Source organism: Podarcis gaigeae, assembly GCF_964106915.1.
Source record: "Podarcis gaigeae genome assembly, chromosome: 1".
In the NCBI taxonomy this organism is placed as follows: domain Eukaryota; kingdom Metazoa; phylum Chordata; class Lepidosauria; order Squamata; family Lacertidae; genus Podarcis; species Podarcis gaigeae.
Genome location: NC_139678.1, coordinates 78936229 through 78960480, shown reverse-complemented (window position 1 = coordinate 78960480; position 24252 = coordinate 78936229). Strand labels below are relative to the sequence as shown.

The 24252-nt window shown below is 41.4% G+C and overlaps 1 protein-coding gene across 3 annotated transcripts; it reads left to right on the top strand.

The window, feature by feature from the left end:
• Positions 1-12: 12 nt before the first annotated feature.
• Positions 13-23921, top strand: MRPL21 (mitochondrial ribosomal protein L21). Of its 3 annotated transcripts, none has more exons than XM_083698486.1 (7): positions 13-125; positions 4746-4806; positions 18971-19056; positions 20292-20455; positions 22587-22639; positions 23184-23287; positions 23756-23921. In XM_083698486.1, the coding sequence occupies exons 1-7, from the start codon at positions 65-67 to the stop codon at positions 23818-23820; spliced, it is 594 nt and encodes a 197-aa protein (XP_083554612.1). In that variant the 5' UTR covers positions 13-64; the 3' UTR covers positions 23821-23921. The 3 variants fall into 3 exon arrangements, with proteins under 3 accessions (XP_083554612.1, XP_083554613.1, XP_083554611.1); XM_083698487.1 differs by having other exon boundaries at positions 52-185; XM_083698485.1 differs by lacking the exons at positions 13-125; positions 18971-19056; positions 20292-20455; ... (1 more) ...; positions 23184-23287; positions 23756-23921 and adding exons at positions 2127-2817; positions 6184-7872.
• Positions 23922-24252: the final 331 nt, after the last annotated feature.

Here is a 24252-nt window from a genome sequence, read left to right as displayed (position 1 = left end):
CCCACACGGCACTGTATTTCCGGTTCCGCTGGGGCGGCAAAGAAAAAGGGAAGGAGCGGAGGGAATGGCCGCAGCGTGTGCACTTGCGTACCGGCGCCTTGTCAGCCGGGCGGGAACGCGGGCAGGTGAGGTCGCCTTCCATGCAGGTTCTTTCCAGCTGCTACTCCGGGACTGCAGTCTCCGTTGTAAGAAGGGGAGGAGGCTCTTCTTCCTGCTTGCAACCCCTTCCTAGTTCTTTCCCTGCCTTGCTTCTAAAGTGCCATTTACCGCCTTCCCTAAATTGCCTGAGTCCCTTTCTGTTGTTAAGTTTTCCCCATGAGCTCATCCAGTTGCTTCCGTTGATAATTTTTAAGAGAGAACCAGCCCTAACCTTCACCGTTCCTTACTAAAACAGTTCCGTTCTCAGTCCTCGCATCTTTCTGACCCTACTGGGTGTCTGTAGGCGTTTTCCAACGTGTGCGTTCCATTGTCTCTCTTAGTTGGGCTTGAGGGTTGTATTATTATTATGACTTCATCATTGCTCACAACGACGGTGTAATTCCTGTTCTGTAAGGCAGATACAATAGGGCATCTGGCTATTAAGGAGCTAGGTAAGGTCATTTATCCATCCTGTTATAGTAGTAATTCAAACAGTTATTGGTTTTGTTTTTCTGTTTCACTCCAACCTGGATGTTTTAAAACTTTCCACTCTCAGCTTAATTGAAAATGTATTGTGTATAATTCTTATTGCGTATTGAAGAATAAGAGGCCTTGAGTAGTTAAACTAAAAATCATTGGAAAAAGTGTGTTTTTATTTTTAAGATACTTAATAATTTTCTTAAAAACCTGAGGAATCAACCTTTGCAAACAAAAGTACCCTACTAACACAAACTACAGGAGAAGAATAAAAATATTAATAGTGATGTTATAATTGAAGATCTTTTGTGTTACTTCAAAAAAAATTCATTAGTGTTTGAGGGAACACCTAGTGAATTAAAGTGTTAAGCATGCTGACTGATAGAAACAAATGATTCTAGGATTTATATAATTGTATAAATTGTATAATTTATACAATGTATTTATACAATATAAACAATATAAAGAAGGTTCTAGCAGACCAGCTGCAGGTGTTTCTAGAGTTCAATGATTATCTGAATCCATTTCAGTAAGGTTTCAGGCCTGGTTTGTGCACTTGGTTACCTTTATTAAGAGAGGAGCAGGTGGAATACAACCCTGTTACTCCAGCTTGCCCTTCAAGTGGCTTTTGTCGCTGTTGACTATGCACCAATTACTCAGGGTGATTATTGGAGACACTGTATTACAGTGGTTTCATCCCTACCAGCATGGTGGAGTCCAGAGAGTAGCATGGGGGAAGGCTTTCTAGCTCACTATTACTTGTGCTACGGAGTTCTGTAGGGTGTTATTTTGAGAACCGTCATTGGGCATTTGGGAGCGTGATGCCAGCAATATACCCAAGTGACTTTTGTGGCTAGGAGTGTCTTTTACCAGCTTGATCTGGTATGCCAGTTAAAGATTTCAATATTTTTGTCCTTTCCTCAGTCACCCCAGAAGTAATGCAATCATAAATTACAAGTATTTTTATACTGCCATTGAATCATATTGCCAGGATAGATTGCAAGAATGAAATAATGAAAAAGTCAATCCAAATGAAACCTAATAAACCAAAATGTCACAAGATCATAAAAGCAGCTTAAAACAGTCCTCAAGTTAAACCATTGTGCCCAGTTTATTTCTCAGGTCATAATGATTAGGTGAAAGTCACTGTTCTAGAAAATACCACTGGTTTAAACTGGTTCTGTTATCTCTGTCAAGGTCATAATAGTGAGGCCAGAAGTAGCCTGCGTTTCATTCTCTCTCATTCTGTCTCTTTTTACAACTGATGTGGTGTTCTGTATATAGTGTTAAGGTTTAGTCTTTTGATAAAGTATTGTCAGTTTAAGTTAAGTCTGCTGCAACTGGATTTCTTACGGACAGTGCCAATCCTGAATGTATTGGATTTGTGACCATTCTGCTCATTTGCCTTCAGTAGCAGTAAAGCTCTGCTGGATGAAGTGCCTCTGGTCTATTTTTTGGGAATCCTGCAAAACATTGGAATCTACTCTGGATCAATATTGAGTAGAATTTCAATGACATCATCTGTTCAGCTTCCCTGTTCTCCTACATCTGATGGTGGAATCCCACTCCAAATCCAATTCATGCCTGCCGGTTTGCACTATCATATGCATCTCCATAATGTTACTTAATACCTTATACAGGAGGAGACCTAGCATGGCAGGCATGTGGGAGAAAGAAGGAGGAGGCCCATGTCCGCTTGAGAGCCCACCATTGCTGATTCCAGCCTCTCTTCTTAGTTCCATCCCCTCCCCTTTTGGTAGCCTGGCGCAATAGGCTGGGTACCACTACCCATCCCTCCTGCTGCTCATTGTGACACTGCACACATTCCCCCCGAGCCCCCTGTTTAGCTTGCAAAGCAGACAGCCAAGTGGTGTATGTGGACCCAGATGACCCCTCAAATCCTGGTGTTGGCCCAAGCTCTATAAAGGAGCAAAATATTACAGCATGCTGTTGAACAAGGCTTAAATCTAAGCAGATGTAGCAGGGGGCATCACACACATATTGCACTTAAAACATGCATGCTTATGAACTCAGACAGTTAGAGGAGGATGGTAAAATTAAAATTTGAACCAGCCCAGCATTTTCCACATAATAATTTGTGAACCCTCTCTATGTCTCTAAACTAACTACAATTCTCATGCACCAGAGGACTGTCTGAATAACCAAGGAAACTTATAGCCTGGAAGGTCTACTGGAATCAGAGTAAGTTATAGAGTAAGAAAGATTAGGATTGTGCTTTTTAAGTCTGTAATCTGTTCACCTAATTCTTAACGTGGTTCCAAGCGTAAGATCAGCAAGAGCTTCTTGGATTCTCCTGTGTGCTCAAAGTGTAGTGACAAAATTATAGGAATTTTTGTGCTACTACAAAAAGCCAAGAACCCACTGGCTATGAAATTTATTGCGTGTATAAGAGTTTGGTAAGTATGCCATCAAATAAGCAGCCAGAATTCCATAAATAAGGTCACCACTGGTAACCAGAGATTTAATTCTGGCAAATAGCAGGGGAATTCTGCTGTATATTGCACTGCAGGAATGATGTATCTTTTGAAAGCTGCTGCTAACACAGGGAAGTGGAGAGTAGCTTCTTCAAAATGCTGCAATGAACCATTAATGCCATGGGTTTAAACAGAGGGGCTGCTTTGTGCATGTATGCATTCAGACACACACAACTGCTTGTCCCCTTTGGAAAAAAATCTCCTTCACCAAGTAGCAGGTTCAAAAGGGATCCACTCAAATGCAGTGAAAGCACTGAACCTCACTGATTAATTAGGAGCAGTGGTGGGATCTGGAAACCTGTGTAAGCTGATTTCTTCCAGTTGCATCCCCACCTCCACATTGGACCCTCTAGGGCAGCGTGCAGTGCAATCAACCCTCAGGAGCAGCTTGTCAGAGAGTAAAAGGGGCTGCAGTAGGAATGAGGAGCCATTATAGTATGAGTGCAACCATTTGTGTGTTTCACAATCCAAACCACTGCTTGGCTGCCAAGCAGATTGAAAATTTCTGGAGCCTTATCCCCAGGTGACAGGATTTTAGATCATTAGGAAGGAAAGGACTCTGGTAATAACTGCAAATTTGGGTTTTACCGCTTGTAATCAAATGTAAAATGTGCTGATTAGGCTATGGATACTTCATGGACTCTTAAAGCCTAATCCTGTGCAGAGTTAGAAGTGCCCAACTCCTTTTGACTTCAGTGATATTAGGCATGCCAAGTTTTCATTGGATTGAGCCCCCAAGACTAGAACCAGAAGGAAAAGGGGTCTCCAAGGTTTCACTCAAGGCAGCTGCTTAAAGGAACTGCTGAAAGTAACTTCCCTCATTAAATAGTCCACATTTTCATGTTCAACCCCTGTAAATAATTACTTAGCACAGGTTGTTTTTTCCTTGCAAGGAAAGTAAGTCAAGTGCTATGACTTCAAAATGTGATTAAACTAATAAGCTGTTAGGAATAGCTGCTTCCAAGAATGGATTTTGACTAATCTTGCCATTAATTTGGTCAGGTTAATGGTCATCATTTTTACTCTGCTCTCATTATTTCTGAGGTTTGCTGTCTGCAGTAGAAGGAGTTATGTTTAAACTATTTTTAATTTGATATTTTCCAGCTCACTTAATCTAGAAAAGCTAGCATTGGAGTGCTGGAGCCGAACTCACGAGGTAGTGGCCTCATATGCCTTCAGGCCAAGTCTCAGGATATTGCCTCATGAAGGCACATGAGGCTGCTACTTTGCTAAAGCTGATCAGGCCTGTGTCTGGTCAGGGCTTGAATGGGAGAGCAGCTGGGAACAACCTGTACACCACCTTGACTTCCATTTTGGAAGAAAGGTGAAATATAAGTGTAATCAGATAAATAAATCTCTGCAAGATTTCCTTGAGCCCACTTCTGTTTCACCAGGTCTTTAATATTGAAGGACTACAGGGACCTTTTGAGGCTGAATCTTGGTGCCTATTAATATTTTTGCTGTTAAGAAAAAAATACCCCATTAAAGATCTTAAAGAAAGGGAACATTCGCATCCCAACTTTCTTTGACACAACAGCCATTCCCACTAATTATGGAAATGGCACAGCTTCATTGCTTATTAAAAGCAGGTTCAGGTGTGATTCCTTTGTTTCTAATTCCGTCTTTCTCTTTCAGCCTCTCTGCTATGGTCTGCAGCTCGGAATCAAAGTTCACAAAACACCTCATCACAGCAAAGGTAAGATCTGTTTGTGGCAGAACATGCGTCATCTTTCACCTCTAGGATCCTGACCTTCCTCTGTCAGAATTATTTTTATAGCATTTTTTACTCTGCTCTTCATCTGAAAAGGCTCCTCAGGCTGCTTACAGATATTAATAAGGCAATCCCTGCTCTCAGGCTTACAGTGTAAAAGATCATAGAATTGTAGAGTTGGAAGGAAACCCAAAGGTCCTCTAGTCCAACCTCCTGCAATGCAGGAATCTCAACTAGATCATATGTATCCAATGGCCATCCAACCTCTGCTTAAAAACCTCCAAGGAAGGAAAGTCCACAACCTCCCTAGGGAGACAGTTCCTCTGTCAGACAGCTCTTACAACACGAAAGGAAAAGGGATAATGAGGGGAAGAGGGAGGGAAAGCAAACACTGGCATTAGATCTTAGTTACAGAGTTATTGTAATGATCAGCTGGAATGGAAATAGTTCAAGGAGAAGGCAAGGCAAGCATTGTTCTCTCAGCTGAATGCATAGAGTGGCTCTCTTTCTCTTCTCTCCCTCTGCTGTGGCATGATGGAATGTTGATGCAAGGTGGGGGAATGTTGAGGGGAAAGGGAAGGCCTGATGGAGCTGGCTTCTCTGAAGAATTGATAGTTGGAGATTTCAGCTGAGACTCACCCCCCCCCCCAATCTATCCTTCTGCTTTAAAAACAGAGTTACCATGTTAGACCTAGGACCTACTAGAAAAACGCTGCACCATAAGGGTGCAGTTTCAGGAATCTCATGTGCATGCATGTTAGTGCCACACTGGAACTTTAGGAATAAGTTCCCCCAAACCTCCTTTTGGGGGAGAGAGCTACACAAAACAAGATAAGTGTTAAAGGAGAACTGTGACGCATGCGGAAACTCCATGCTGCTATGCCTCTTCTTGGGTGGCATAGGCCATGCTGTTCCTTGGCCTGTCATGAGGACAATCAAAAAAACAAAACTGTGGATTCACCACCAGCAATGCATAGTTTGCAAGATTTGTATGTGCATTTTCAAGGCTTGGGTGTACACACTGAATGTGTCATACCTGAAAAACACCTCTTGCGAGAGCAGCCCTAGGAAGTGCGCTCTAGTAGAGGCAACACAAAGGAATTTCATTTAATATTTCCCATCATCCTCAGCTTGGCTTTGTGCCCTGGTTCTTCTTGAGCAAGAGGCCTTCATCAGTTTTCCACGAATTCTTCCCTTCTCCTTATCAGACTCTTGTATAAAGAGAACTGTCAAGGTAGGGAAAGATACTCCACCTCGTAATAATCCTAATTGTTTTAGCTAACCTCTTGGCTGAAAGATAGAAAATTAATATTGGTGTCCTTGCTTCTTAGCCTAATCATGTTTCTTCCTACTTTAATGCAGTTCTAAAGAGTAACAGGAAATACACCCTAACTCCTCGAGATTTTGAACTTGCTCGCAGCTTCGGAGTACCTGGTATAAAAGAGACAACTCCAAAAAAAGTTACAGTGCTCCAAAGCATCACCAGTTGCATAAAGCTGCTTTAGAGAGAGCATTCATGATCATCATTATCACATTACAAAATTGGTTGGCAGCTAAGCGGTGAACAGCACACGGAGATAAGGGGGAAAGCAAGTACTCTGCAGCCTGTGCCTCTCCCACCCCTGTGCATCATGAGTTCAACTAGTACAGAATGTAATGCAACCAAGGACAGGAAAAGCAAGAGGGGCAGTCGCTACACCTCAGCAAGACCTCGTAATGCTCTGGACAAGATGATGGGGGGAACTGCTTCTGAACCCTGTATCCCCTCTTCCTCCTCCTCCTCTTTGCCTTCTACTTCCTCCCTAGCCTTACCTTTACAAACTGCCCTTGCTGGCTCCCCTCCTAATGCAGGCCCGAGTTTTATGGAACAAACTACTCCTTTAAGTGATAGCAAAGGAACTGAGCATCAGGACATTCAGAGAAAGTACTGTGGAGGCAAGACTCACTCTATGCAAACTCGTAATCAAAGGAAAATAGCTGCTGCAGCTGCACAAGTAGAGCCACTCAGACTTGATGATAGAAGTGTTGATGAGGAAGTAGTTGACCTCACTTGCGAAACTTCAGAACCTATAGTTGTTGATCTTACACATAACGATTCTGTTGTGGTTGTTGGAGAGAGTGGACAGCAGCCCAATAGAGAGTTCAGACGTCAACCATTGTCGGACAGTCTTATATTAAGTAGTGATGATGATGATGATGATGATAGCGGGCACACAGAGAGTGATGCTCTTGCCACTAGAGAGCTGCCCAGAGAAGTGGGAAGGAATGAATCTGCAAGTTCAAGATCCTCAGGCACTGTGTGTTGTCCAATTTGCATAGAGAGCTATGCAGAGATTGTGCAAAGCGGACGGCTTATAGTGTCAACAAAATGTGGCCACATCTTCTGTAATCTGTGCCTCAGCAATGCTCTTGGGCATTCAAACTTTTGCCCAACTTGTAGAAGGGAACTCGCTCAAAAGGAGTATCATCCAATTTATATATGAAGACCTGGGTGTTTCTGAACACAGTCTAATGCGGCCTTCATAAACATGAGTGAACTCCAAAGAACACACAAAGTATATATGACTTATATATGACAGTTAGCAATTTCACTTTTTTGCAGTTGACCTCCTTATGGTCCAGTTGTACTGTTTAAGCTTCATTTTGCTTTAAGGTTTATGCAGCTCACATTTTTTGAGGTCTGTAGAAGTTTGAAGAACAGCTTGAAGGATATGTCTGCTGTTGCCACGTTGCTTTGTGCAGATATCTCATTTCAGTTCTTCTAGTTCTGTTGCTGCTTTGAGAAAAGATTGTTATCTAGTGAACTCATTTATTCAAGACTAGGCCATTCATAGTCATCTATGATAATACAACCTGCAGCTTCTTTTTGCAATTTGCCTTGTAAAAAACTAAAGCCAGTCTGTTCCATATCTACTTGTTTTCTAGTGGCAAACATCTCTTTCTGTTGATGTCGCCCCAATAAAGTTCCATGATCTCATAAACAGATCAAGATTTATAAAACACTGTTGCTCATTTCTAACACTGCATGCATAAATGATTTATTACAAATAACTTTTGGTGGTCTGAGTCTTCTCTTTAATAGAATACAGCCGTAATGTTAGATCTGAACAGCTTTTCCTGTCCAGGCATATGCTTATGGAGGAATTCATAATGGAGTCCGTACCAATGTTGCCACTTGGGGCAGAATCAAATCGATATGAACTAAACCATTTATGTGAAACACTCCTCAAATGGTTGGAAGAGGATAAAGTAATGATCTGCTTCTCATAAATGGTTTGCCGTGGGAAATCTACATCCATAGGGACATGTTTCAAGCAGCAAGCATGTAAGACTTAAATAGCACATGATAAAATTAACTTGAGTTGCGGTAACTCACTTTCTTAGCCCTGTTATGTATTCATAGTAGAACTATGAATGGCTTGACATGTTGAACTTTTAGTTGCTGCTGTACTAATAGGTCAAATTGCTTTAAAATGTTTTATGTTGCTAACTCTTAAATTAAAGGCTTTCTCTTCAATGTATGCCACCCAATCTTCAGTTGGTAGAAAACATGGGATGTCCAGAATCTCATCAGGCCTTAATCTGCAAGGTATATGGGCTGCTGTGAGTCTCATAATATTTTTTTCCATGTTTCTTCTTTATTAGATTTTAAAGGAGTCTCATAACATAATGAAACTTCACCCATTACATCTTGGAGAGCCAGTGTTATGCTTCCAGTTCAGCATTAGATTGAACACCTTTTTAAAAGGGGATGTTTCCTTAGTCTCCCTGCAGCCTACTGTAGGGGCCCAGCTGCACCCACCCCATATTAGACTTGCACATAGCCTGTCAATCATGTGGAATTGTTAGGACTTCCACAGATGGAATTGTCTCCCTGAACATGGGCTATGGGGATCAAATACTCTTTGCAAATGCACCTGATGTTACCAAAACCTAGATGCAGCCACCAGCTTTTGAATGGAGGTTAAGTAGAGTGCTAAGTGGACTGTCACTTGCATTCATCCCTACCATCACAGCTTCTGTTCTGTTTGCACGGGCACTCTTATTAAAGAACAAATTACACTTTGCCCAGGGACAGACCTTGGTAATCTGGTGCCTTGGGGGGGGGTGTCAAAAATTTGACACACACCCTTCCCTCGTGGTGCCTTCTGAAAGCCAGGTAAGGGAGGCATCAGGCTTTGGGAAGGATGCACAAAGCTCTGGCAGGCTCCTAGAGCTCTCCCATCTCATTTCCAAAGCTGGGAAAGTGCTAACTAGGCTTTGGGAAGGAGGCAGGGAGACTCCCTTTTGGCCCCCACATCCTGTGCAGGGGAACTGGTTCACTGCCCTAAATCCAACTCTGCCTCACCAATAAGGCATTTTACCCATTGGAGTAAGTTGCAGGATGTATTTTTGAGGTCACTTATTTGAGTCGTGATGGGAAAAACTGAATTCCTGTGCAGAATCCTTAATGTGCACCAAACTGGAGGGGTACAGCAATCACTACTGTTGGCCGATGCTGTATGGAACCTAACACTTCACCAATCTAGTCTTTGCATAAAAGTTTTAGCAAAATTATGTGTTAGGGTGCCTCAACCCCTTACACAGTTTCCCGAATCCTTGCAATGAAAGGGTGTGGGGGTTTTTTTTTGGGGGGGAGTGTTATCTAGTGGCAGTTGAAAAACTGCACCCAAGTTAGCAAAATGCAGTAACAAAAACTACATCTCCATAATGGACTGTTCTTGATGGTAGGCCGCAATTGCCATGTGACACCATGACAAGGATAGAAGAATATTTAGCAAGTGAGTCAGAACTTAAAACTATCATATTCAGATGGGTTCTTACATGCTGGACAACTCCCCCACAGGACACTACACTATTACTTTTGTGGCATATAAATAAAGCCATAGGCTATGCTAATAACGGATGGAATAATTGACAGAATTTTCTGCTAGGTTTTGTGACCTCTGCCATTTCTCAAGGACAAGGTCACAGACATCTGAATACAATTTACCCGCATTTAAAAATAAATGAGTTCTTAAAGGACTGTCAGTTTTTATGTGTGGTTTTCATTTGGTGATATATATATAACTAATGTTTGTGAGGTGCCCCCCCCTTCGGTATTCATAAAAGAATTTTATTTTTGCAGCAAAAAAGTAATTTGAGTACTCCAGTAGTCTTTTAAGGGCATGGCAATTAAATTATGCTACTCTAATTTCTTTCAAATACTAATTCTTTAGCATTCCTAATATTAATTAACCCCCTCTTTTTATTGTATTGCTCATTTTTCATTTTTGCCCACTGGAGGTACCTTAGCAGAAGCAGCTCAAGACCCATAAGCGGTTCATGCATAGGGGAAAATATTCTGTTTCCTGCTTAGGCTTATTAATAGCAGGTGAAATCTTTAGACCAGATTTCTTAACTGGCATTGTTCTCTGCCATCTTTAGCAATATGTGTTCTTGGGTTCTTGCTCCTCATGAGTTCTGAAGCTTTTGATCTACAGAACCAAGCAATACAGTTCCAAAGTTTTGAAGGTAGTACTTATTTATATGGAGTTGCTGATTTCCAGAGTTTGTGTGAACCTGCAGGAATTCACGCCATCTGACAGAATACTGATGGATAGAAAAGGGAATGCATATTTGAGTTGTCATTCGTCAGTTTTATGCCAGCAGCCTAGGGTCTCTTGCCAGGCAATGCATCTCCAGAAAATGTGTGCTGTCAAAAGCTGTCACTATACTAGAATTTTTAGGTAAGCTAAAGTGCAGCTAGTTTCTGGGAAAGCCAATTCAGCTTGGAAACTGACAGCCAGTTGCCTAGGTAGTTTGAGCAGTTGTTATTTATTTGACACCTGCCCTTCCAACATGAGGTTACAATAATTTAAAATACAATATTAAACACCATTAAAACACATCATGATCAAAAGAATATGGAAGATGCTATGAAATTTCCTTATTATGAGTGAGCACCCTTGTGGAAATTTATTGTACTGACATAGGGACGCAGCATTCTTTCTGGATGTGTGTGACGACTCTTCACAGGAGTACAGCTTACAGTGTTAAGGGGGAAGCCATATAGAGAAAGGAGGAGGTATATGCAAATATGTGACAGGTGTCTAACCTCTAGATTTCACTGCATGAACTGTATAATGTCTTAGGTAAATCAAGAGATGGCTTAATCCTGTCTTCCAAAAACCAGTACTGTACATGACTGCCTGCAGAGCCTTCCTCAGCCAGCTCCATAGATGGGTTTACAGTCAGTGGCTGTTCAAGATAATGCTGGCCTCCCTTTTTACTTGCTCCTAGCCAAGTAACCAGTTAATATTCTATTATTCACACAAAAATCTTCAGCATCACAGGGCAGGTGTATCTGGTGCTGAACACTTCTTGCCTTAACAGATTAAAAAACAACACAACAGCTCTTTGTATTCAATGTTCCCTGTTTCGTTACTCTACCCTAAATTCCCTTGCTTAGTTAATCTAGTTCACTTTTCTGCATAAACAAAAAAAACACTTTGCATCTTAAACAAAACTCCCATCAGGATCCCAATAGTAACCAGTTTTGAAAGGGGTGACCCAAACCCAGTGAATCTATTTTTGCTGGTGCTAGAAAGCATTACTGAACTCCCTTAATCATGGTGAATGCAAGGGTGTGCATAAATTATGTTGTAATCCATGCATTCACAAATCAGCATTGACTTTCTGACTTATGGTTATAAGATGCATGTGGCCATTGCTTCATTTCTCCCACTTAGCCAGTGTGGTGTAGTGGTTAAGTGCGGTAGTCACGTAATCTGGGGAACCGGGTTCGCGTCTCCACTCCTCCACATGCAGCTGCTGGGTGACCTTGGGCCAGTCCCACTTCTTTGAAATCTCTCAGCCCCACTCACCTCACAGAGTGTTTGTTGTGGGGGAGGAAGGGAAAGGAGATTGTTAGCCGCTTTGAGACTCCTGAAGGGGAGTGAAAGGCGGGATATCAAATCCAAACTCCTCTTCTTCTTGGCTCCACTCCTGGCACAAGTAGGATAAACAAACCTGGAAGCTTTGTTTTCCCCATTACATCTGAACTAGGGCTCATGCTTTGTTGCTCCCTAAAAAGCCACAGTCAGCAGGCCAACCATAAGCAGTGACTTAAGATTGGCAGGCAATTGTTGCTTATTAGAAAGAGTCCCCCAGGGATTCAGGGTAAAGTTAATCGGCGCTCCTCCTCTGGAATCTCAGGGATTACCTGGGAACCACCATCCCTCGATATTTTCTTTTGTTTTTCTTAAGACCAGGGGTTCGGGGAGGGGGGAGAAGTCTGTGAAACCCGTGAATCAGCTGAGGGAGAGAGTTAGTAAGGATGTGGAAGGACGGGAAAGAAGTGAAAAGAGGGGGTGGCACCCCAGGGGATAGGAAATCATCTCGCCAGGAAGAAATTAAAGATTTAGATAACTTATGGGCAAGAATAAAGGAGGAATTTAAGCAAAATGAGTTATATATGGAAAACAAACTGGGAGAAGTACAGGAGATGATTGATAAGAAGATCGAAGGTGCGGTTGGAGAACTCTCAACTAAGATTCAAGAGTTATCTGCTAAGTCCAAAATAATTGAGGAATCTAATAAAAGATTGCAGAAAGAGATGAGAGAACAGAAAAAGGAATCAGTTAGGATGAAAGAGGAGTTAAGAGAAATAAATATTTCACAAGATAAGATTTGGGACAATTTGGCCATGGCAGAAATGCGACAAAAACAGCTTCACCTCAAATTTAGGGGGGTAGCCGAGGAAAGAAACGAGGATATTAAAGGGAAAATGATTAAGGAACTTTCCAGGTGGTTGGGTTTAAAAGAGGAAGAGGTGGCCTTGGCGGTAGAGAATATATTTAGACTGACAAAACCCCCACATTTAAAAGTCAATAGATTCCTGGGGGACTGCTTAGTGATCCTTAATTCATTGGAGATGAAAAATCTGATCTTAAGAACGAGCTACCATAATAAATTAAGAATTGACGGCAGGCCTATTGTCATTTACAAAGAAATACCAGTTAGGCTGTTACGTAAAAGAGAAGGGTATAAACATCTGGTGGCAGTCTTGAAGAGGAATGGTATCCAATTTAGATGGGAATTCCCAGAGGGGATCACCTTTTTCTATAAAGATAAAAAATTTAGATTGATGGACTTACAGGAGGTGGAGAAGTTTATGAGCAGGTACGAGAAAGATCTTGGGAAGGTAGAGAACAGAATGAGGGCCAGAGAGGTGGGAGAGGAGGAAGAGAGAGAGGGGGGGCAGGAGAGAGGGCAGGGGAAAGAGGAGAAGGGGGAGGAATCAGGAGATGAAGAAGATGAGGCCGTGGTGGGAGAAGAGGCGGCAGAAGAGGAGGAGTCTTCAGGAAACAAAGGCGCCAGTTTATAATTTGAGAGCTTGATTAGAGAGTTTTTAATAGTTAAAGGTAAATAATAGCTGACACATTAAAATTTTTGTCTTGGAATGTGAATGGGTTGAATGAAAGGGTTAAGAGGAATAAAATTGAGAAAGCTTTGAAAAATAAGAAATATGATGTGATTTGCTTTCAGGAAACCCATATTGCTAAGAAGCATAAGCATATTCTGGTGAATAAAAGACTGGGAGTAGAATTTGTTAACTCGGAGATAAATAAGAAAAAAGGGGTGGTGATATATGTTAAAGAAAAGTGGGCCCCAGTATTAATTTGTAAAGATGACGAAGGAAGAATACTGGGAATTCAATTAAATTACCGGGGGGGGGGGGAATCAATGTTGTAACGGTTTATGCACCGAACACAAACAGAATGGAGTTTTTTGAGAAATTAGAACGTATTTTACTAGAACTGGAAGATCATAAATTAATTCTGTTGGGGGACATGAATGGGGTACCGGTACCAGAAATGGATAGAAGCGAAAAGAAGGGGAGGTCAGACCGAGGGAAACTTCCGAAATCCTTCAATGACATGGTAGAGAACTTAGCATTAATTGATATATGGAGGTATAAAAACCCGAATAGAAAGCAGTTCACCCATTACTCTGAGCCCCACCAGAGCTGGGGCAGAATTGACCAGATCTGGGTATCAACCGCAGTTTCGTTGAGTGCAATAAAATGTGAAATTCAACCTAGGACCCTCTCAGATCACTGTCCTTTGGCCTTGGAAATAAAAAATGTAGTAAAAGGACAGTATAGGTGGAGGATGAATGATTACTTACTTGAAATTGACGAGGTAACGGAAAAGGCTAAAAGTACCCTGAAAGATTATTTTGACTTAAATTTGAACGGAGACACCCCTATAGACATAGCTTGGGACGCTGGGAAGGCGGTCCTAAGGGGTTTTTTTAATACAACAAAATAGTTACAGAAGGAAACTTAGGGAACAAAAGAAAGAACAAATCCTCACCCAACTAAGAGATTGCGAGAGGAAATTAATTACAAATCCGGGAGATGAAGAGAGTATTCAAGTGTCTAAAGTACTACAGTCTCAATATTCGGCTTTATTAAATCAGGAGGTAGAATGGAAAATTAAATTTATGAGGCAGAAATATTTTGAGTCGGCAAATAAAATGGGAAAGTTACTAGCGTGGCAGTTAAGAAAAAGGAATAAACAAAATGTGATTAATAAACTTACAATGGAGGATAATACGACCGAAGATCCAGATGAGATAGAAAGAAGGTTCATCCAATACTTTGAGAAGCTGTACGAAAAAGGAGAGGAAGCCAGTACTGAAATAAGAAATTATTTGGACCAAGGTGGGGGGAGATACCTAACAGAAGATGATAGTCTGCAACTTAATAAGAATATTACAATAGAGGAGGTGAAGGAGGCTATTAATAGGATGAAGCCCGGTAAGGCTCCTGGGCCGGATGGTTTGTCATCGAAGTATTATAAAACGTTAGGGGAATATCTAGCGCCGGTGCTTACGGACGTCATTAATAACATCCTTCAAGGAGGAAGGGCCCCCGATTCTTGGAAGGAGGCATTTATTACTTTAATACCAAAAACGGAAAAGGAAAAAACAGATATAAGAAATTATAGGCCAATTTCATTGCTCAATAGTGACTATAAGATCTTCGCTGATATCATGGCTAACAGATTAAAGAAACATCTAAAGAAATACATTCATAAAGATCAAGCGGGATTCTTACCAAATAGGCAGCAGAAAGATAATGTCCGCCACATATTGAATATTATTGAATACCTAGATATGAGGACAGACATCCCTGCAGCCTTGATGTTTATTGATGCCGAGAAGGCCTTCGATAACGTTTCGTGGGAATTTCTATTACAATGTATGAAAATAGCGGGAATAGAAGGTCCTTATATGGAAGGCATCAAGGCCATATATTCAGGGCAACGGGCCAGGTTGATCATTAACAATAATCTATCTAAGCCCTTCCCGATTATGAATGGGACAAGACAGGGTTGTCCCCTGTCACCCCTGTTATTTATTATGGTCTTGGAGGTTATAGCAAATAAATTGAGGGAAACGTTAAATGTAAGAGGGATAAAAATTGGGCAAAAGAAATTTAAGTTAAAGGCGTACGCCGACGATCTGGTCTTGTCGATAGAGAATCCCCTGGACAGTGCTAGCTGTGCAATAGATCTGTTAGAGGATTTTGGCAAGTTGTCTGGATTTAAACTTAATAGGAAAAAAACTAAAATTTTAACAAAAAAATCGGATGCACAGGCAAAAATTAGGTTGGAGCAAAAGACTGGAATCCAGGTCGTGAATAGGGTAAAATACCTGGGAATCTGGTTATCACTGAAAAACATAAACCTAGTGGAAGATAATTATAATAAGATATGGCAGGAAATTAAGAAGGATTTAGATACCTGGCACAGGCTGAAATTATCATGGACAGGAAGGATGGCTGCGATAAAGATGTGTGTCCTCCCGAAGTTATTGTTCCTATTTCAGAATATTCCAGTAATCAAAGGTACCACCTGCTTTAAGAGTTGGCAAAAAATCTTGGCTAAGTTTATATGGCAGGGAAAAAGAGCCAGAGTGAAGTTTAAATACCTTACGGACTCGAGAGATAGAGGTGGCTTTGCAGTCCCGAATATAAAGCTCTATTATGAGGCAGTCTGCCTTTGTTGGATAAAGGAATGGGCTATTTTAAAGAATGCAGATATGCTGGATTTAGAGGGCTTCGATATAAGATTTGGTTGGCATGCCTACTTGTGGCAGGAGAAAGGGAAGGTACACAGGGGCTTTTCCAATCATATCATCAGAGGTCCGTTACTTGAAGTCTGGAATAGATATAAGAACGTGATTGAAAAGGGTACACCCTGGTGGCTCTCCCCGATTGACATTGTTAAAATTAAAAAACTAAATATGACAGGTGAAAGGTGGACATATGAAGATTTATTAGTCAAAACGGAAGAGGGATGGAAAATTAAGCCTTATGAGGAGTTGAAGGATAAAATTAAGGAGTGGTTACACTTTCACCAAATTAATGCACTGTGGGGAGATCACAAAAAACTAGGGATGAGTGAAAAAAAATCGAAATACCAAGTGGAAATCCTGGAAAGCAATAATAAACTCCTCTCTAAAATGTACAAACAATTATTGGAATGGGACACTAAAGGGGATGTGGTGAAAGGTGCGATGGTAAAATGGGATAGGGATCTTGGGCACAAGGTGGATTATAATAAATGGCAGACACTGTGGAAAAAGGGTGTGAAGTTCACGGCCTGTGCAATCCTTCGAGAAAATTTAGAAAAAATGATACATCGCTGGTATTTGACTCCGGCAAAGTTAGGTAAGATGTACAGGAATGCCGATAATCTATGTTGGAGATGTAGGGACAAGGTGGGAACTTTTTTTCATGTCTGGTGGACCTGTGATGTGGTTAAGAGATTCTGGGGGCAAATCTATGAGGAGTTGAAAAAGATTTTGAAATATAATTTCCCTAAAACCCCTGAGGTGTTCTTGTTGGGTATGATTGAGGAGGAAATAAAAAACGCAGACCAAACCTTCTTTCAATATGCCACCACAGCGGCAAGGATTTTAATTGCACAGAAGTGGAAATCTCCTGAAATACCTTCGGTCAGAGACTGGCAAGTGAAACTGTTCCAATATATAGAACTAGCAAATTTAACACAAAGAATTAGGCACCATAATATGGCTAAAGTTAAAAATGATTGGAACAAATTTCTAAATTATATTAAAATTAATCTGGGAATTAACAATATAACAGTAGATAATAGTTAACACTTACGGCATTTTGAGTAATTACTATAACAACTGCAGAAACTGTACATGATTATGTAACCCTAAGCTGAGGTGGATGGAGGTCTAATTTCTATGTACTCTTTATATTTTATGTTATGTATCTTATATATTCTGATACTCTGTATTTGTATCTGTACGTTTATTTTTAGGGACATCTGTTCTTTTTAAAGTTTTTTTTTTTTAAAAAAAATGTGCTCAATAAAGATTTATTTTAAAATTAAAAAAAAAAAATAGAAAGTATAAGGCCACAGTCCCTGGTTCAGACATGGTGTGGTGCCACGGTCGTCTGCTTTGTTTCTCCTGCTTGCTCCAATAGAGAACAGAATGAGGAGCAGTTGGGCAGCATGTACTACATAATACATTATGAAATTACCCATAATGAATGACCACTGTATGGTTACAGTGTCTAGGAAGCTGCTTTGTATGCAGTCAATCACAGTCTTAACTTAGACTAATCAGCATAATAACAAATCGCCATTTAGTAGGGAATGCATGTTTTAATGCTCCCTAATGGCAAATTCCTTGCTTGTAGAAATACTTTTTAAAAGGGAGGTACCAGGGTGTAGCCTGAGATAATCCTATCTGAATGGCATGTACTGTGGTCCTACCCTGTTAATTCTTCTGGTTCTACTTCTCCCAACAATCTTGTTTCCTTCATAATCAGAAATTTTATTTATCCCTCTCTTTCATCATAAATAGATTTACCATTGGCTAGGTGAGGCCTTTCCAAATTGAGGTGGGGTTATAGCAGGTATGGGGAACTGTTGCTGAACAACAAGTCCCATCAGCCCTTGCAAACATGGCCAGTAGCAAGGAATGATGGGGGTTGTAGTTCAGTAACACCTGAGTGGAAGGGGCAAAGCTTCCCCAGACCTGCTCTATAGCACATGTTCTTGTTCCAAGTAGTGATAGCTGGTCCCCATTGGGGCTGGACACAGAGACCAACCGTATGTGGAGCCAGAGCCAATGACAGGCAGAGCCAACTAATTCTAGTGTTGTCCCCATCCTCCTCTCTGCTGAGTTTTTCAAGGGCACAACTGAGACTAAGGAGAAGGAAGCTGACAGGCAGTGCTACCCTCTGGACTTTTTGTAAGTAAGAAAGCAGGTAGGGTGAGGGCTGGCTGTGAGTAGAACCAAGTAAGTGAGGCAGCTCCCCAGTTGTCCTAATAGACCAACCTCTGCTGGTTCCAAGTTTCCAGTGGAACTGTAGTACTTATGCATTGATTTCTGATAATTTGCAAAATAACTGGCTTACACCTGCATGTTTCCAAATTCCAATTCCATGGACACATGCCTCAGGTAAGAAGATCTCCCTGCTGGGTAAGACCAAAGGCCTACCTACCCCAGCATGCTTTTCTCACAGGGGTCAATTGAAGCAAAGCCTATGGGAAGTCCCCAAGCAAGACATGAGTTCATTAGCACTCTCCTGTTTCATGATCCTCATTCACTTGTTCTGCACAGCCAACATTTTGCCATCAGGGGCATTTGCACCACCAGTTTTTTTGAAAAGGAAAATGCCTCTGGTTTCACACCAACACAAGCTTTGGATCTCCATACCTCAGGTCTCACTTCGTCATTGCTTCTTATAACCAACTTCCCCATCACGTTCTGAATCTTTTTGGCTGAACTCCTCTTACTGATTCCTGACTTTTGGGAGCAGCCGTGAAATTGGCTGGATGGACATAAAACTGACGTCTATTTCATATAAAGATTCCGTAACGGGACAGAACCTATCTCTAGTTGTGGTACTCACTGTTAAAAGATATGAGGGAAATAGTTTTGGAAAACAAGATGACAAGGACTCTTGGGCTAAGTTTGTTTTTGTTTTCTCTGTACGGTATTTGTTTCCAAGAGAAAGCCATTTTCTTTCTTATTTAGGGACGATATTTGAAATACCCTTATAGGCTCAAGTGCTTGGCTATTACATTCATAAAAGTATATTCTTATTTCGCAGACTCCTTCCAAAAACATCCTTAACTTCTCCCCCATATCCTGAAATCAAACTCCCTGATCCTCTAGAAGAGGCAGAAGACCACAGAGGTAAATACACGTAGCTGTTCAAAGGCAAAGGGTATGGCTGTACCTATTTGCTGTCTTCATTTTTTTCTGTTTTGCATCTTTACAGTTTGCATGCCTAAAGAGCATTGGCTTTAAGAAAAATTGAAGCAAAGCGATGCAGTGTCAGGGACTGGCAAGGGTCCGAGGAGTGTGTGGCAGAGGCCGTGGGGCCAGAGTCAGATCCAGTGGAAGAGGGCAGTGATTTATGAGAGTTGGTGCCTCTTGCAAGGCAGGAGCTGGAAGAATGGGGAGAGTCCGAGCAGTCAGAGATAGGGAGGAGGTGCAGGATGTGGGGAAAGAGCCTGGGATTGAGGAAGGGCAGAATCCCCTCTGTCTTCTTCTCCGTTGTTCTCCAGCACCAGGAGGGGCTTGAAGAGGGAGGCAAAGCAACAACTTCCATGTAGGAGAAGCCACAGGTTGCTTGCATGCATCACATCAGGTGAGAGTACTTAAGTTTGGGTGAAGGCATGGTCACACTGCTGCTCCAACAGTCCTGCTCTGAGCACAAGTCTAGGGAGGGATGCCAGCTACTTAGTCGCCAGAAGGGTGTGTGCATGCTTTGCGCACCTTAGGAGCTACTGCAAGTGTGTGTTTTGTCAAGAAAGAATTAAACTCCCAGCCACCTGTCCTCTTTGGGCTGGGTTGTGCTCAGGACATGCAGTAAGAGATAAAAGAGCATGGGGACTTCCTTACACAAAGTAAGACCATAGGTCCATCTAGCTCAGTTTTGTTTACAGCAGAGTTTCCCAAACTTGGGTTGCCAGCTGTTTGCACTACAATGTCCATCATCCCTGACCACTGGTCCTGCTAGCTAGGGATGATGGGAGTTGTAGTAAGCAATTGGGGCAGAAGGAATGGAAGTATAGAGAACATGACAATGAAGTTCATAACATGTGGGTGGCAATGGCTATTATAAAGCATGCTTATCGATGAAATGGACAGCAAAATAAATGTTCAGCCCTGGAACTGCTCATTGCAGACCAGAGTAGCCACTGAGTATACAAAAGCTTTAACTTCAGTGGATCTTAAGAACCGCTCACTGCAACTTAGGCCTTAGAACCAGTTTTTGTATTTATTGGACAATGAGGACTGTGACGTGGATTATGACGTTATTGTGAAAGAACTATTTGCTTTATCAACAGCTAGTATCACACACACACACATACACACACAAAATTCCCACCTCATTTATTCACTAACTTACCATTTTTATCCAGAGATTGTTCAAAAAGTTAATGAACTAATTGCCACGGGACAATATGGAAGACTGTTTGCAGTTGTTCACTTTGCCAGCAGACAGTGGAAAGTAACCAGCGAAGACTTGATTTTACTTAATAATGATATACCAGCTGAATGTGGAGACAGAATCCGAATGGAAAAGGTAAGCTTTATATTAGCAATTGCTTAATCCTCCTATATCAGACACATTTCATTGGTGTCCTCCTTTTTTAAAGTGATTGGATTCCCTATGTTATTAGATGGGTGTCAAATAGGATGTTAAATATCACTAAGAATGTTTGGGCTGATTCAGACAAGCAATGCTAATTCTCTCCATCTTTTGCCTGTAAACTTGGGCATGAAGAAAATTTAGTGGGAGCCAGCTGCTTATATGGGGACAAGGTCAGTAATGCCCCTGACTGTAGTAGCTTGAACGAAAGGACAGCTGTGATCCCAGAAATGGCTGCACCTGTCCCCATGTAAGCAAATGATTAACAATAAAATTTCTCCATGCACACACAACACTAGTTTGTATGCCCAGCCCATGCTTTGTCTTCACAAGGATGAAATGTCTAGACATATTAAAGTGGTTAATATTTTGGGTGAACACCCTTGTCTTGTTAGTGCTTTGATTCTTACTTTCATCTCTTCTTGTACAAGCTGGTTGACCTTCATAGGCTCCTTAAACCTGTTGCTATGGAGGGAAGGGTGTTGTATTTAACTAATTAGTGCTTCACAGGCATTGGCATCTTGGAAATTATATGGAAAGCCAAATTTCAGATTCAGGGTTTCCAATCCCCAGAATTAAATTTACGATGGTACTAGAAAATCACACACACACCATTTGTATTTTGGGAATTAGTATCATCTTGCTCTTCTCTTTCCATATTAGCACTTTACAAACATTAATACTACGTAGTAAACTTTATGAGTCTCTCCTATGCTCACTGAAAAGAGATGCTAGAATTCTTATTACTAGGAAATGACCTAGTATAGAATAGAATTCTAGCCACAGGTATCAGCTGATCTTTGATTTTACTTTCATTATTTTTTGGAGGAGGGGTAAACCAAATATATTGTGAACTTTCATGCAGACCAGAGGGGTTCATTTGCCTAATTCAAACCAAACCAGTCCAATGTCATTCTCTTAGATACTGCTCATAAGCATGCTACCCATGATCATGTTTTGAGACTGCTAACACTGGCCTGATTTGTTGCTGTCCAGATATGGCACACTTACATGTTGACAAATGCACCTGCTCTGATTTGTAAGCAGAACTGGCATTCACATGGAAATTATGGGGGGTGGGGGTGGAGTATCCTTCAGTATCTAACCTAATCCACTTTTAACACTAACACAGCCTGTTTAATCAAAATACCCCAAGTTGTCATGAAATGAAGTTGTGTTTAGTTCATCAGCATGTATATTCTAGTCAGGTGCCCTGTTATGGAATAACTTAGCAAGAGAAAAATACTTCCCACAAACCTAGTTCTCTGGTTTCATTTCAGAGAGGCCTCCCTGGGGATTGTGCTTCTTTCAACCACATGCCACATCCATATGTGAAACGGATCAGGTGTTTGCAGAAAGCTGACAGCTGGGAGTGCTAAAATTTAGATCAGGGTGAAAAAGTCAGGCTTTCATGTTTAAGCCTCCAGTAACTCCTGACCCCAATCCTGTCAGGATATAGCACCGAACTAGAACTTGAGAAGTTCCCAATTATCAGCTGTGTGCAGCATCACAGTGCTTCACTGGCTTGTTAGAGATGTGGGCAAATGTTTTTAAAAGGCAGTTAACACACGATATTGAAGTTCCCTGCATCGGGGTGCTTTCTTGAGGTTACCAGCTCTGAACCCCAATAGCTGCTGCAGATCTGTGAGTTTTCAGTGGTGGAGCAACCACTGGAAAACTTTACCCTCTCCTTTTGCAATGTGTGGCTCTTCCTACAGCAGCTAAAGAAATCACTTCATGTGCGAAAACAGCTATTCTGTTACTTTCCCCTCCTGTCTCACCACTTCACAAAAGCTAATGATGTTGTCTTTTGTTCGAAGTGAAGAGGGATCTTAGTGTATACCCTGGGTTGGGCCCCAAAACACAGTTCTCACCAAAGACAGTATTCATTGGTTAGGCTAGGGCCTGCTTCTCCTCTGTGTTAACCTTCCTTAGTCGGCTATAAGCTGTGGCTAGAAAACTTCATTGCAAATGTAAAGCTCCTTTCCCCCCAAGTATGTTGACAACATTCTGACTGTTATGACAGTCTTGTGGTGACAGATGTGAATTATTTAATCTTGTCCAGGTATTGCTGGTTGGTGCAGATGACTTCACCCTGCTGGGAAAGCCACTGCTGGGGTAAGGCATACTTTAGAATAATTCTCTCTTGAGGTCAGCTGCCACCTTTATTAAAATGTTTTCAGACAGGTGCAATTAGGGCAATAATAATAAAAACAGAACCCCACAATAAAAACCCCTAAACAATACCCCAACCAAGAGTTCAGCTGCTTCAGCTTTTGTAGTTGGAGTCAGTCAGGGCTCCGCTCTCCCAGGCTGGGTGGAAAAGGCCTGCAAGGCATAGAGCAGGTCTTCCAGGACTCACAGCCAAGATGGTCTTGTAATGGTGAGGGAGGCAATTGTTAAATGTTTGGGGCCACTGTGACACATGTTATTCTCCCCATCCTGATTTTGGGTTCTTTTGCATGTGACAAAAGGAACCGTAAACAGCTCCAGACATAATTATGCCTGGGACCCATTCTGTGATCTGAAAAAAACTAGAGATGTAGCCCAAAATGGACCCATAGCCTTCATGTCTGCTTTTTTATTTTATTTTCTCTTTCTACTTTACCATTCTCCGTTTGATTAGAATAAAATGTACAATGTTTTCCTCTTTACTATAAAGGAAGGATCTAGTCCGTGTGGAGGCAACCGTCATTGAGAAGACAGAGTCTTGGCCAAAAATATGTATGATAATCCGTCGAAAGTCTAATTACAAGAAAAAAACGAGTAAGATGAAAAATATACATAAGCCCTTCTCTATCAAGCTGCAGAATGCTGTGATGGCACCTAAGCTGGTGTTATGTCTAGAATAAAAGAATGCAGTGTCCTATGTGTCCATAGAATAGCTGGGATGGTGTTCCATCAGTTAGAATCCCTTTCTTTTTGCTGGTCAGTTATTCCTGGTTTGGCTTTCACTCTCCAAATCTTGCCTATGAAGCCAAAGATGTTAACAAGCTGAAACAACATCTTTAGGCTAATCTTAATCAGCATGCTTAGTAAGGAACAAATGACAGCTTATTCCTCAGTGCCTCTGGCAGAAACCTTTAAGGTGTATGCAATGAGTAGAAACTGAAACCTAAATAGATTTGAAAGTGCTTCTCTTTGTTTGGGATTATTTGACTCTTTTTGTTAACATACTTAGGTAACTGAACTCCAAGGCTGTTCTCTGATCTGTGTTTTTCCATTCTCTTTCAGTTTTAATTCAGCCACAAACTGTTCTCCGGATAAACAGCATTGAAATTGCTCCTGTTCTGTCATGACGAATTGTTGGGCTTGCTGTTTCAGGGCAATATGAAAACTGAAAAATATTTCAGTTGCATTTTTGTTGTTGTTGTCAATAAAGAAAACTATTATGAAATAACTTTTGTTCAAATATGATTTCTAACTTGATATTGGTTGTTGTGAAACTACTGTCTTGTGAAATTGGTGGTTAAGGAATGATTGACAAGATTCACCCTGCCCCGTCTGAGCTTGGTGTAGAATAACGTAGAAAAGACTATGCAGCTTATAACCCCACCAGCTTCACACACACACACACACAGAGAGAGAGAGAGAGAGAGAGAGAGAGAGAGAGAGAGACCGACCGAGACCCTGCAGCAGCCCAACAGCCATGTGTGGTGGGGTTGACTGATTTGCCTCATGTTGGCTGCCTGAGACTGGTGATGGTTTGATTTTTCCACATGACCCATTTC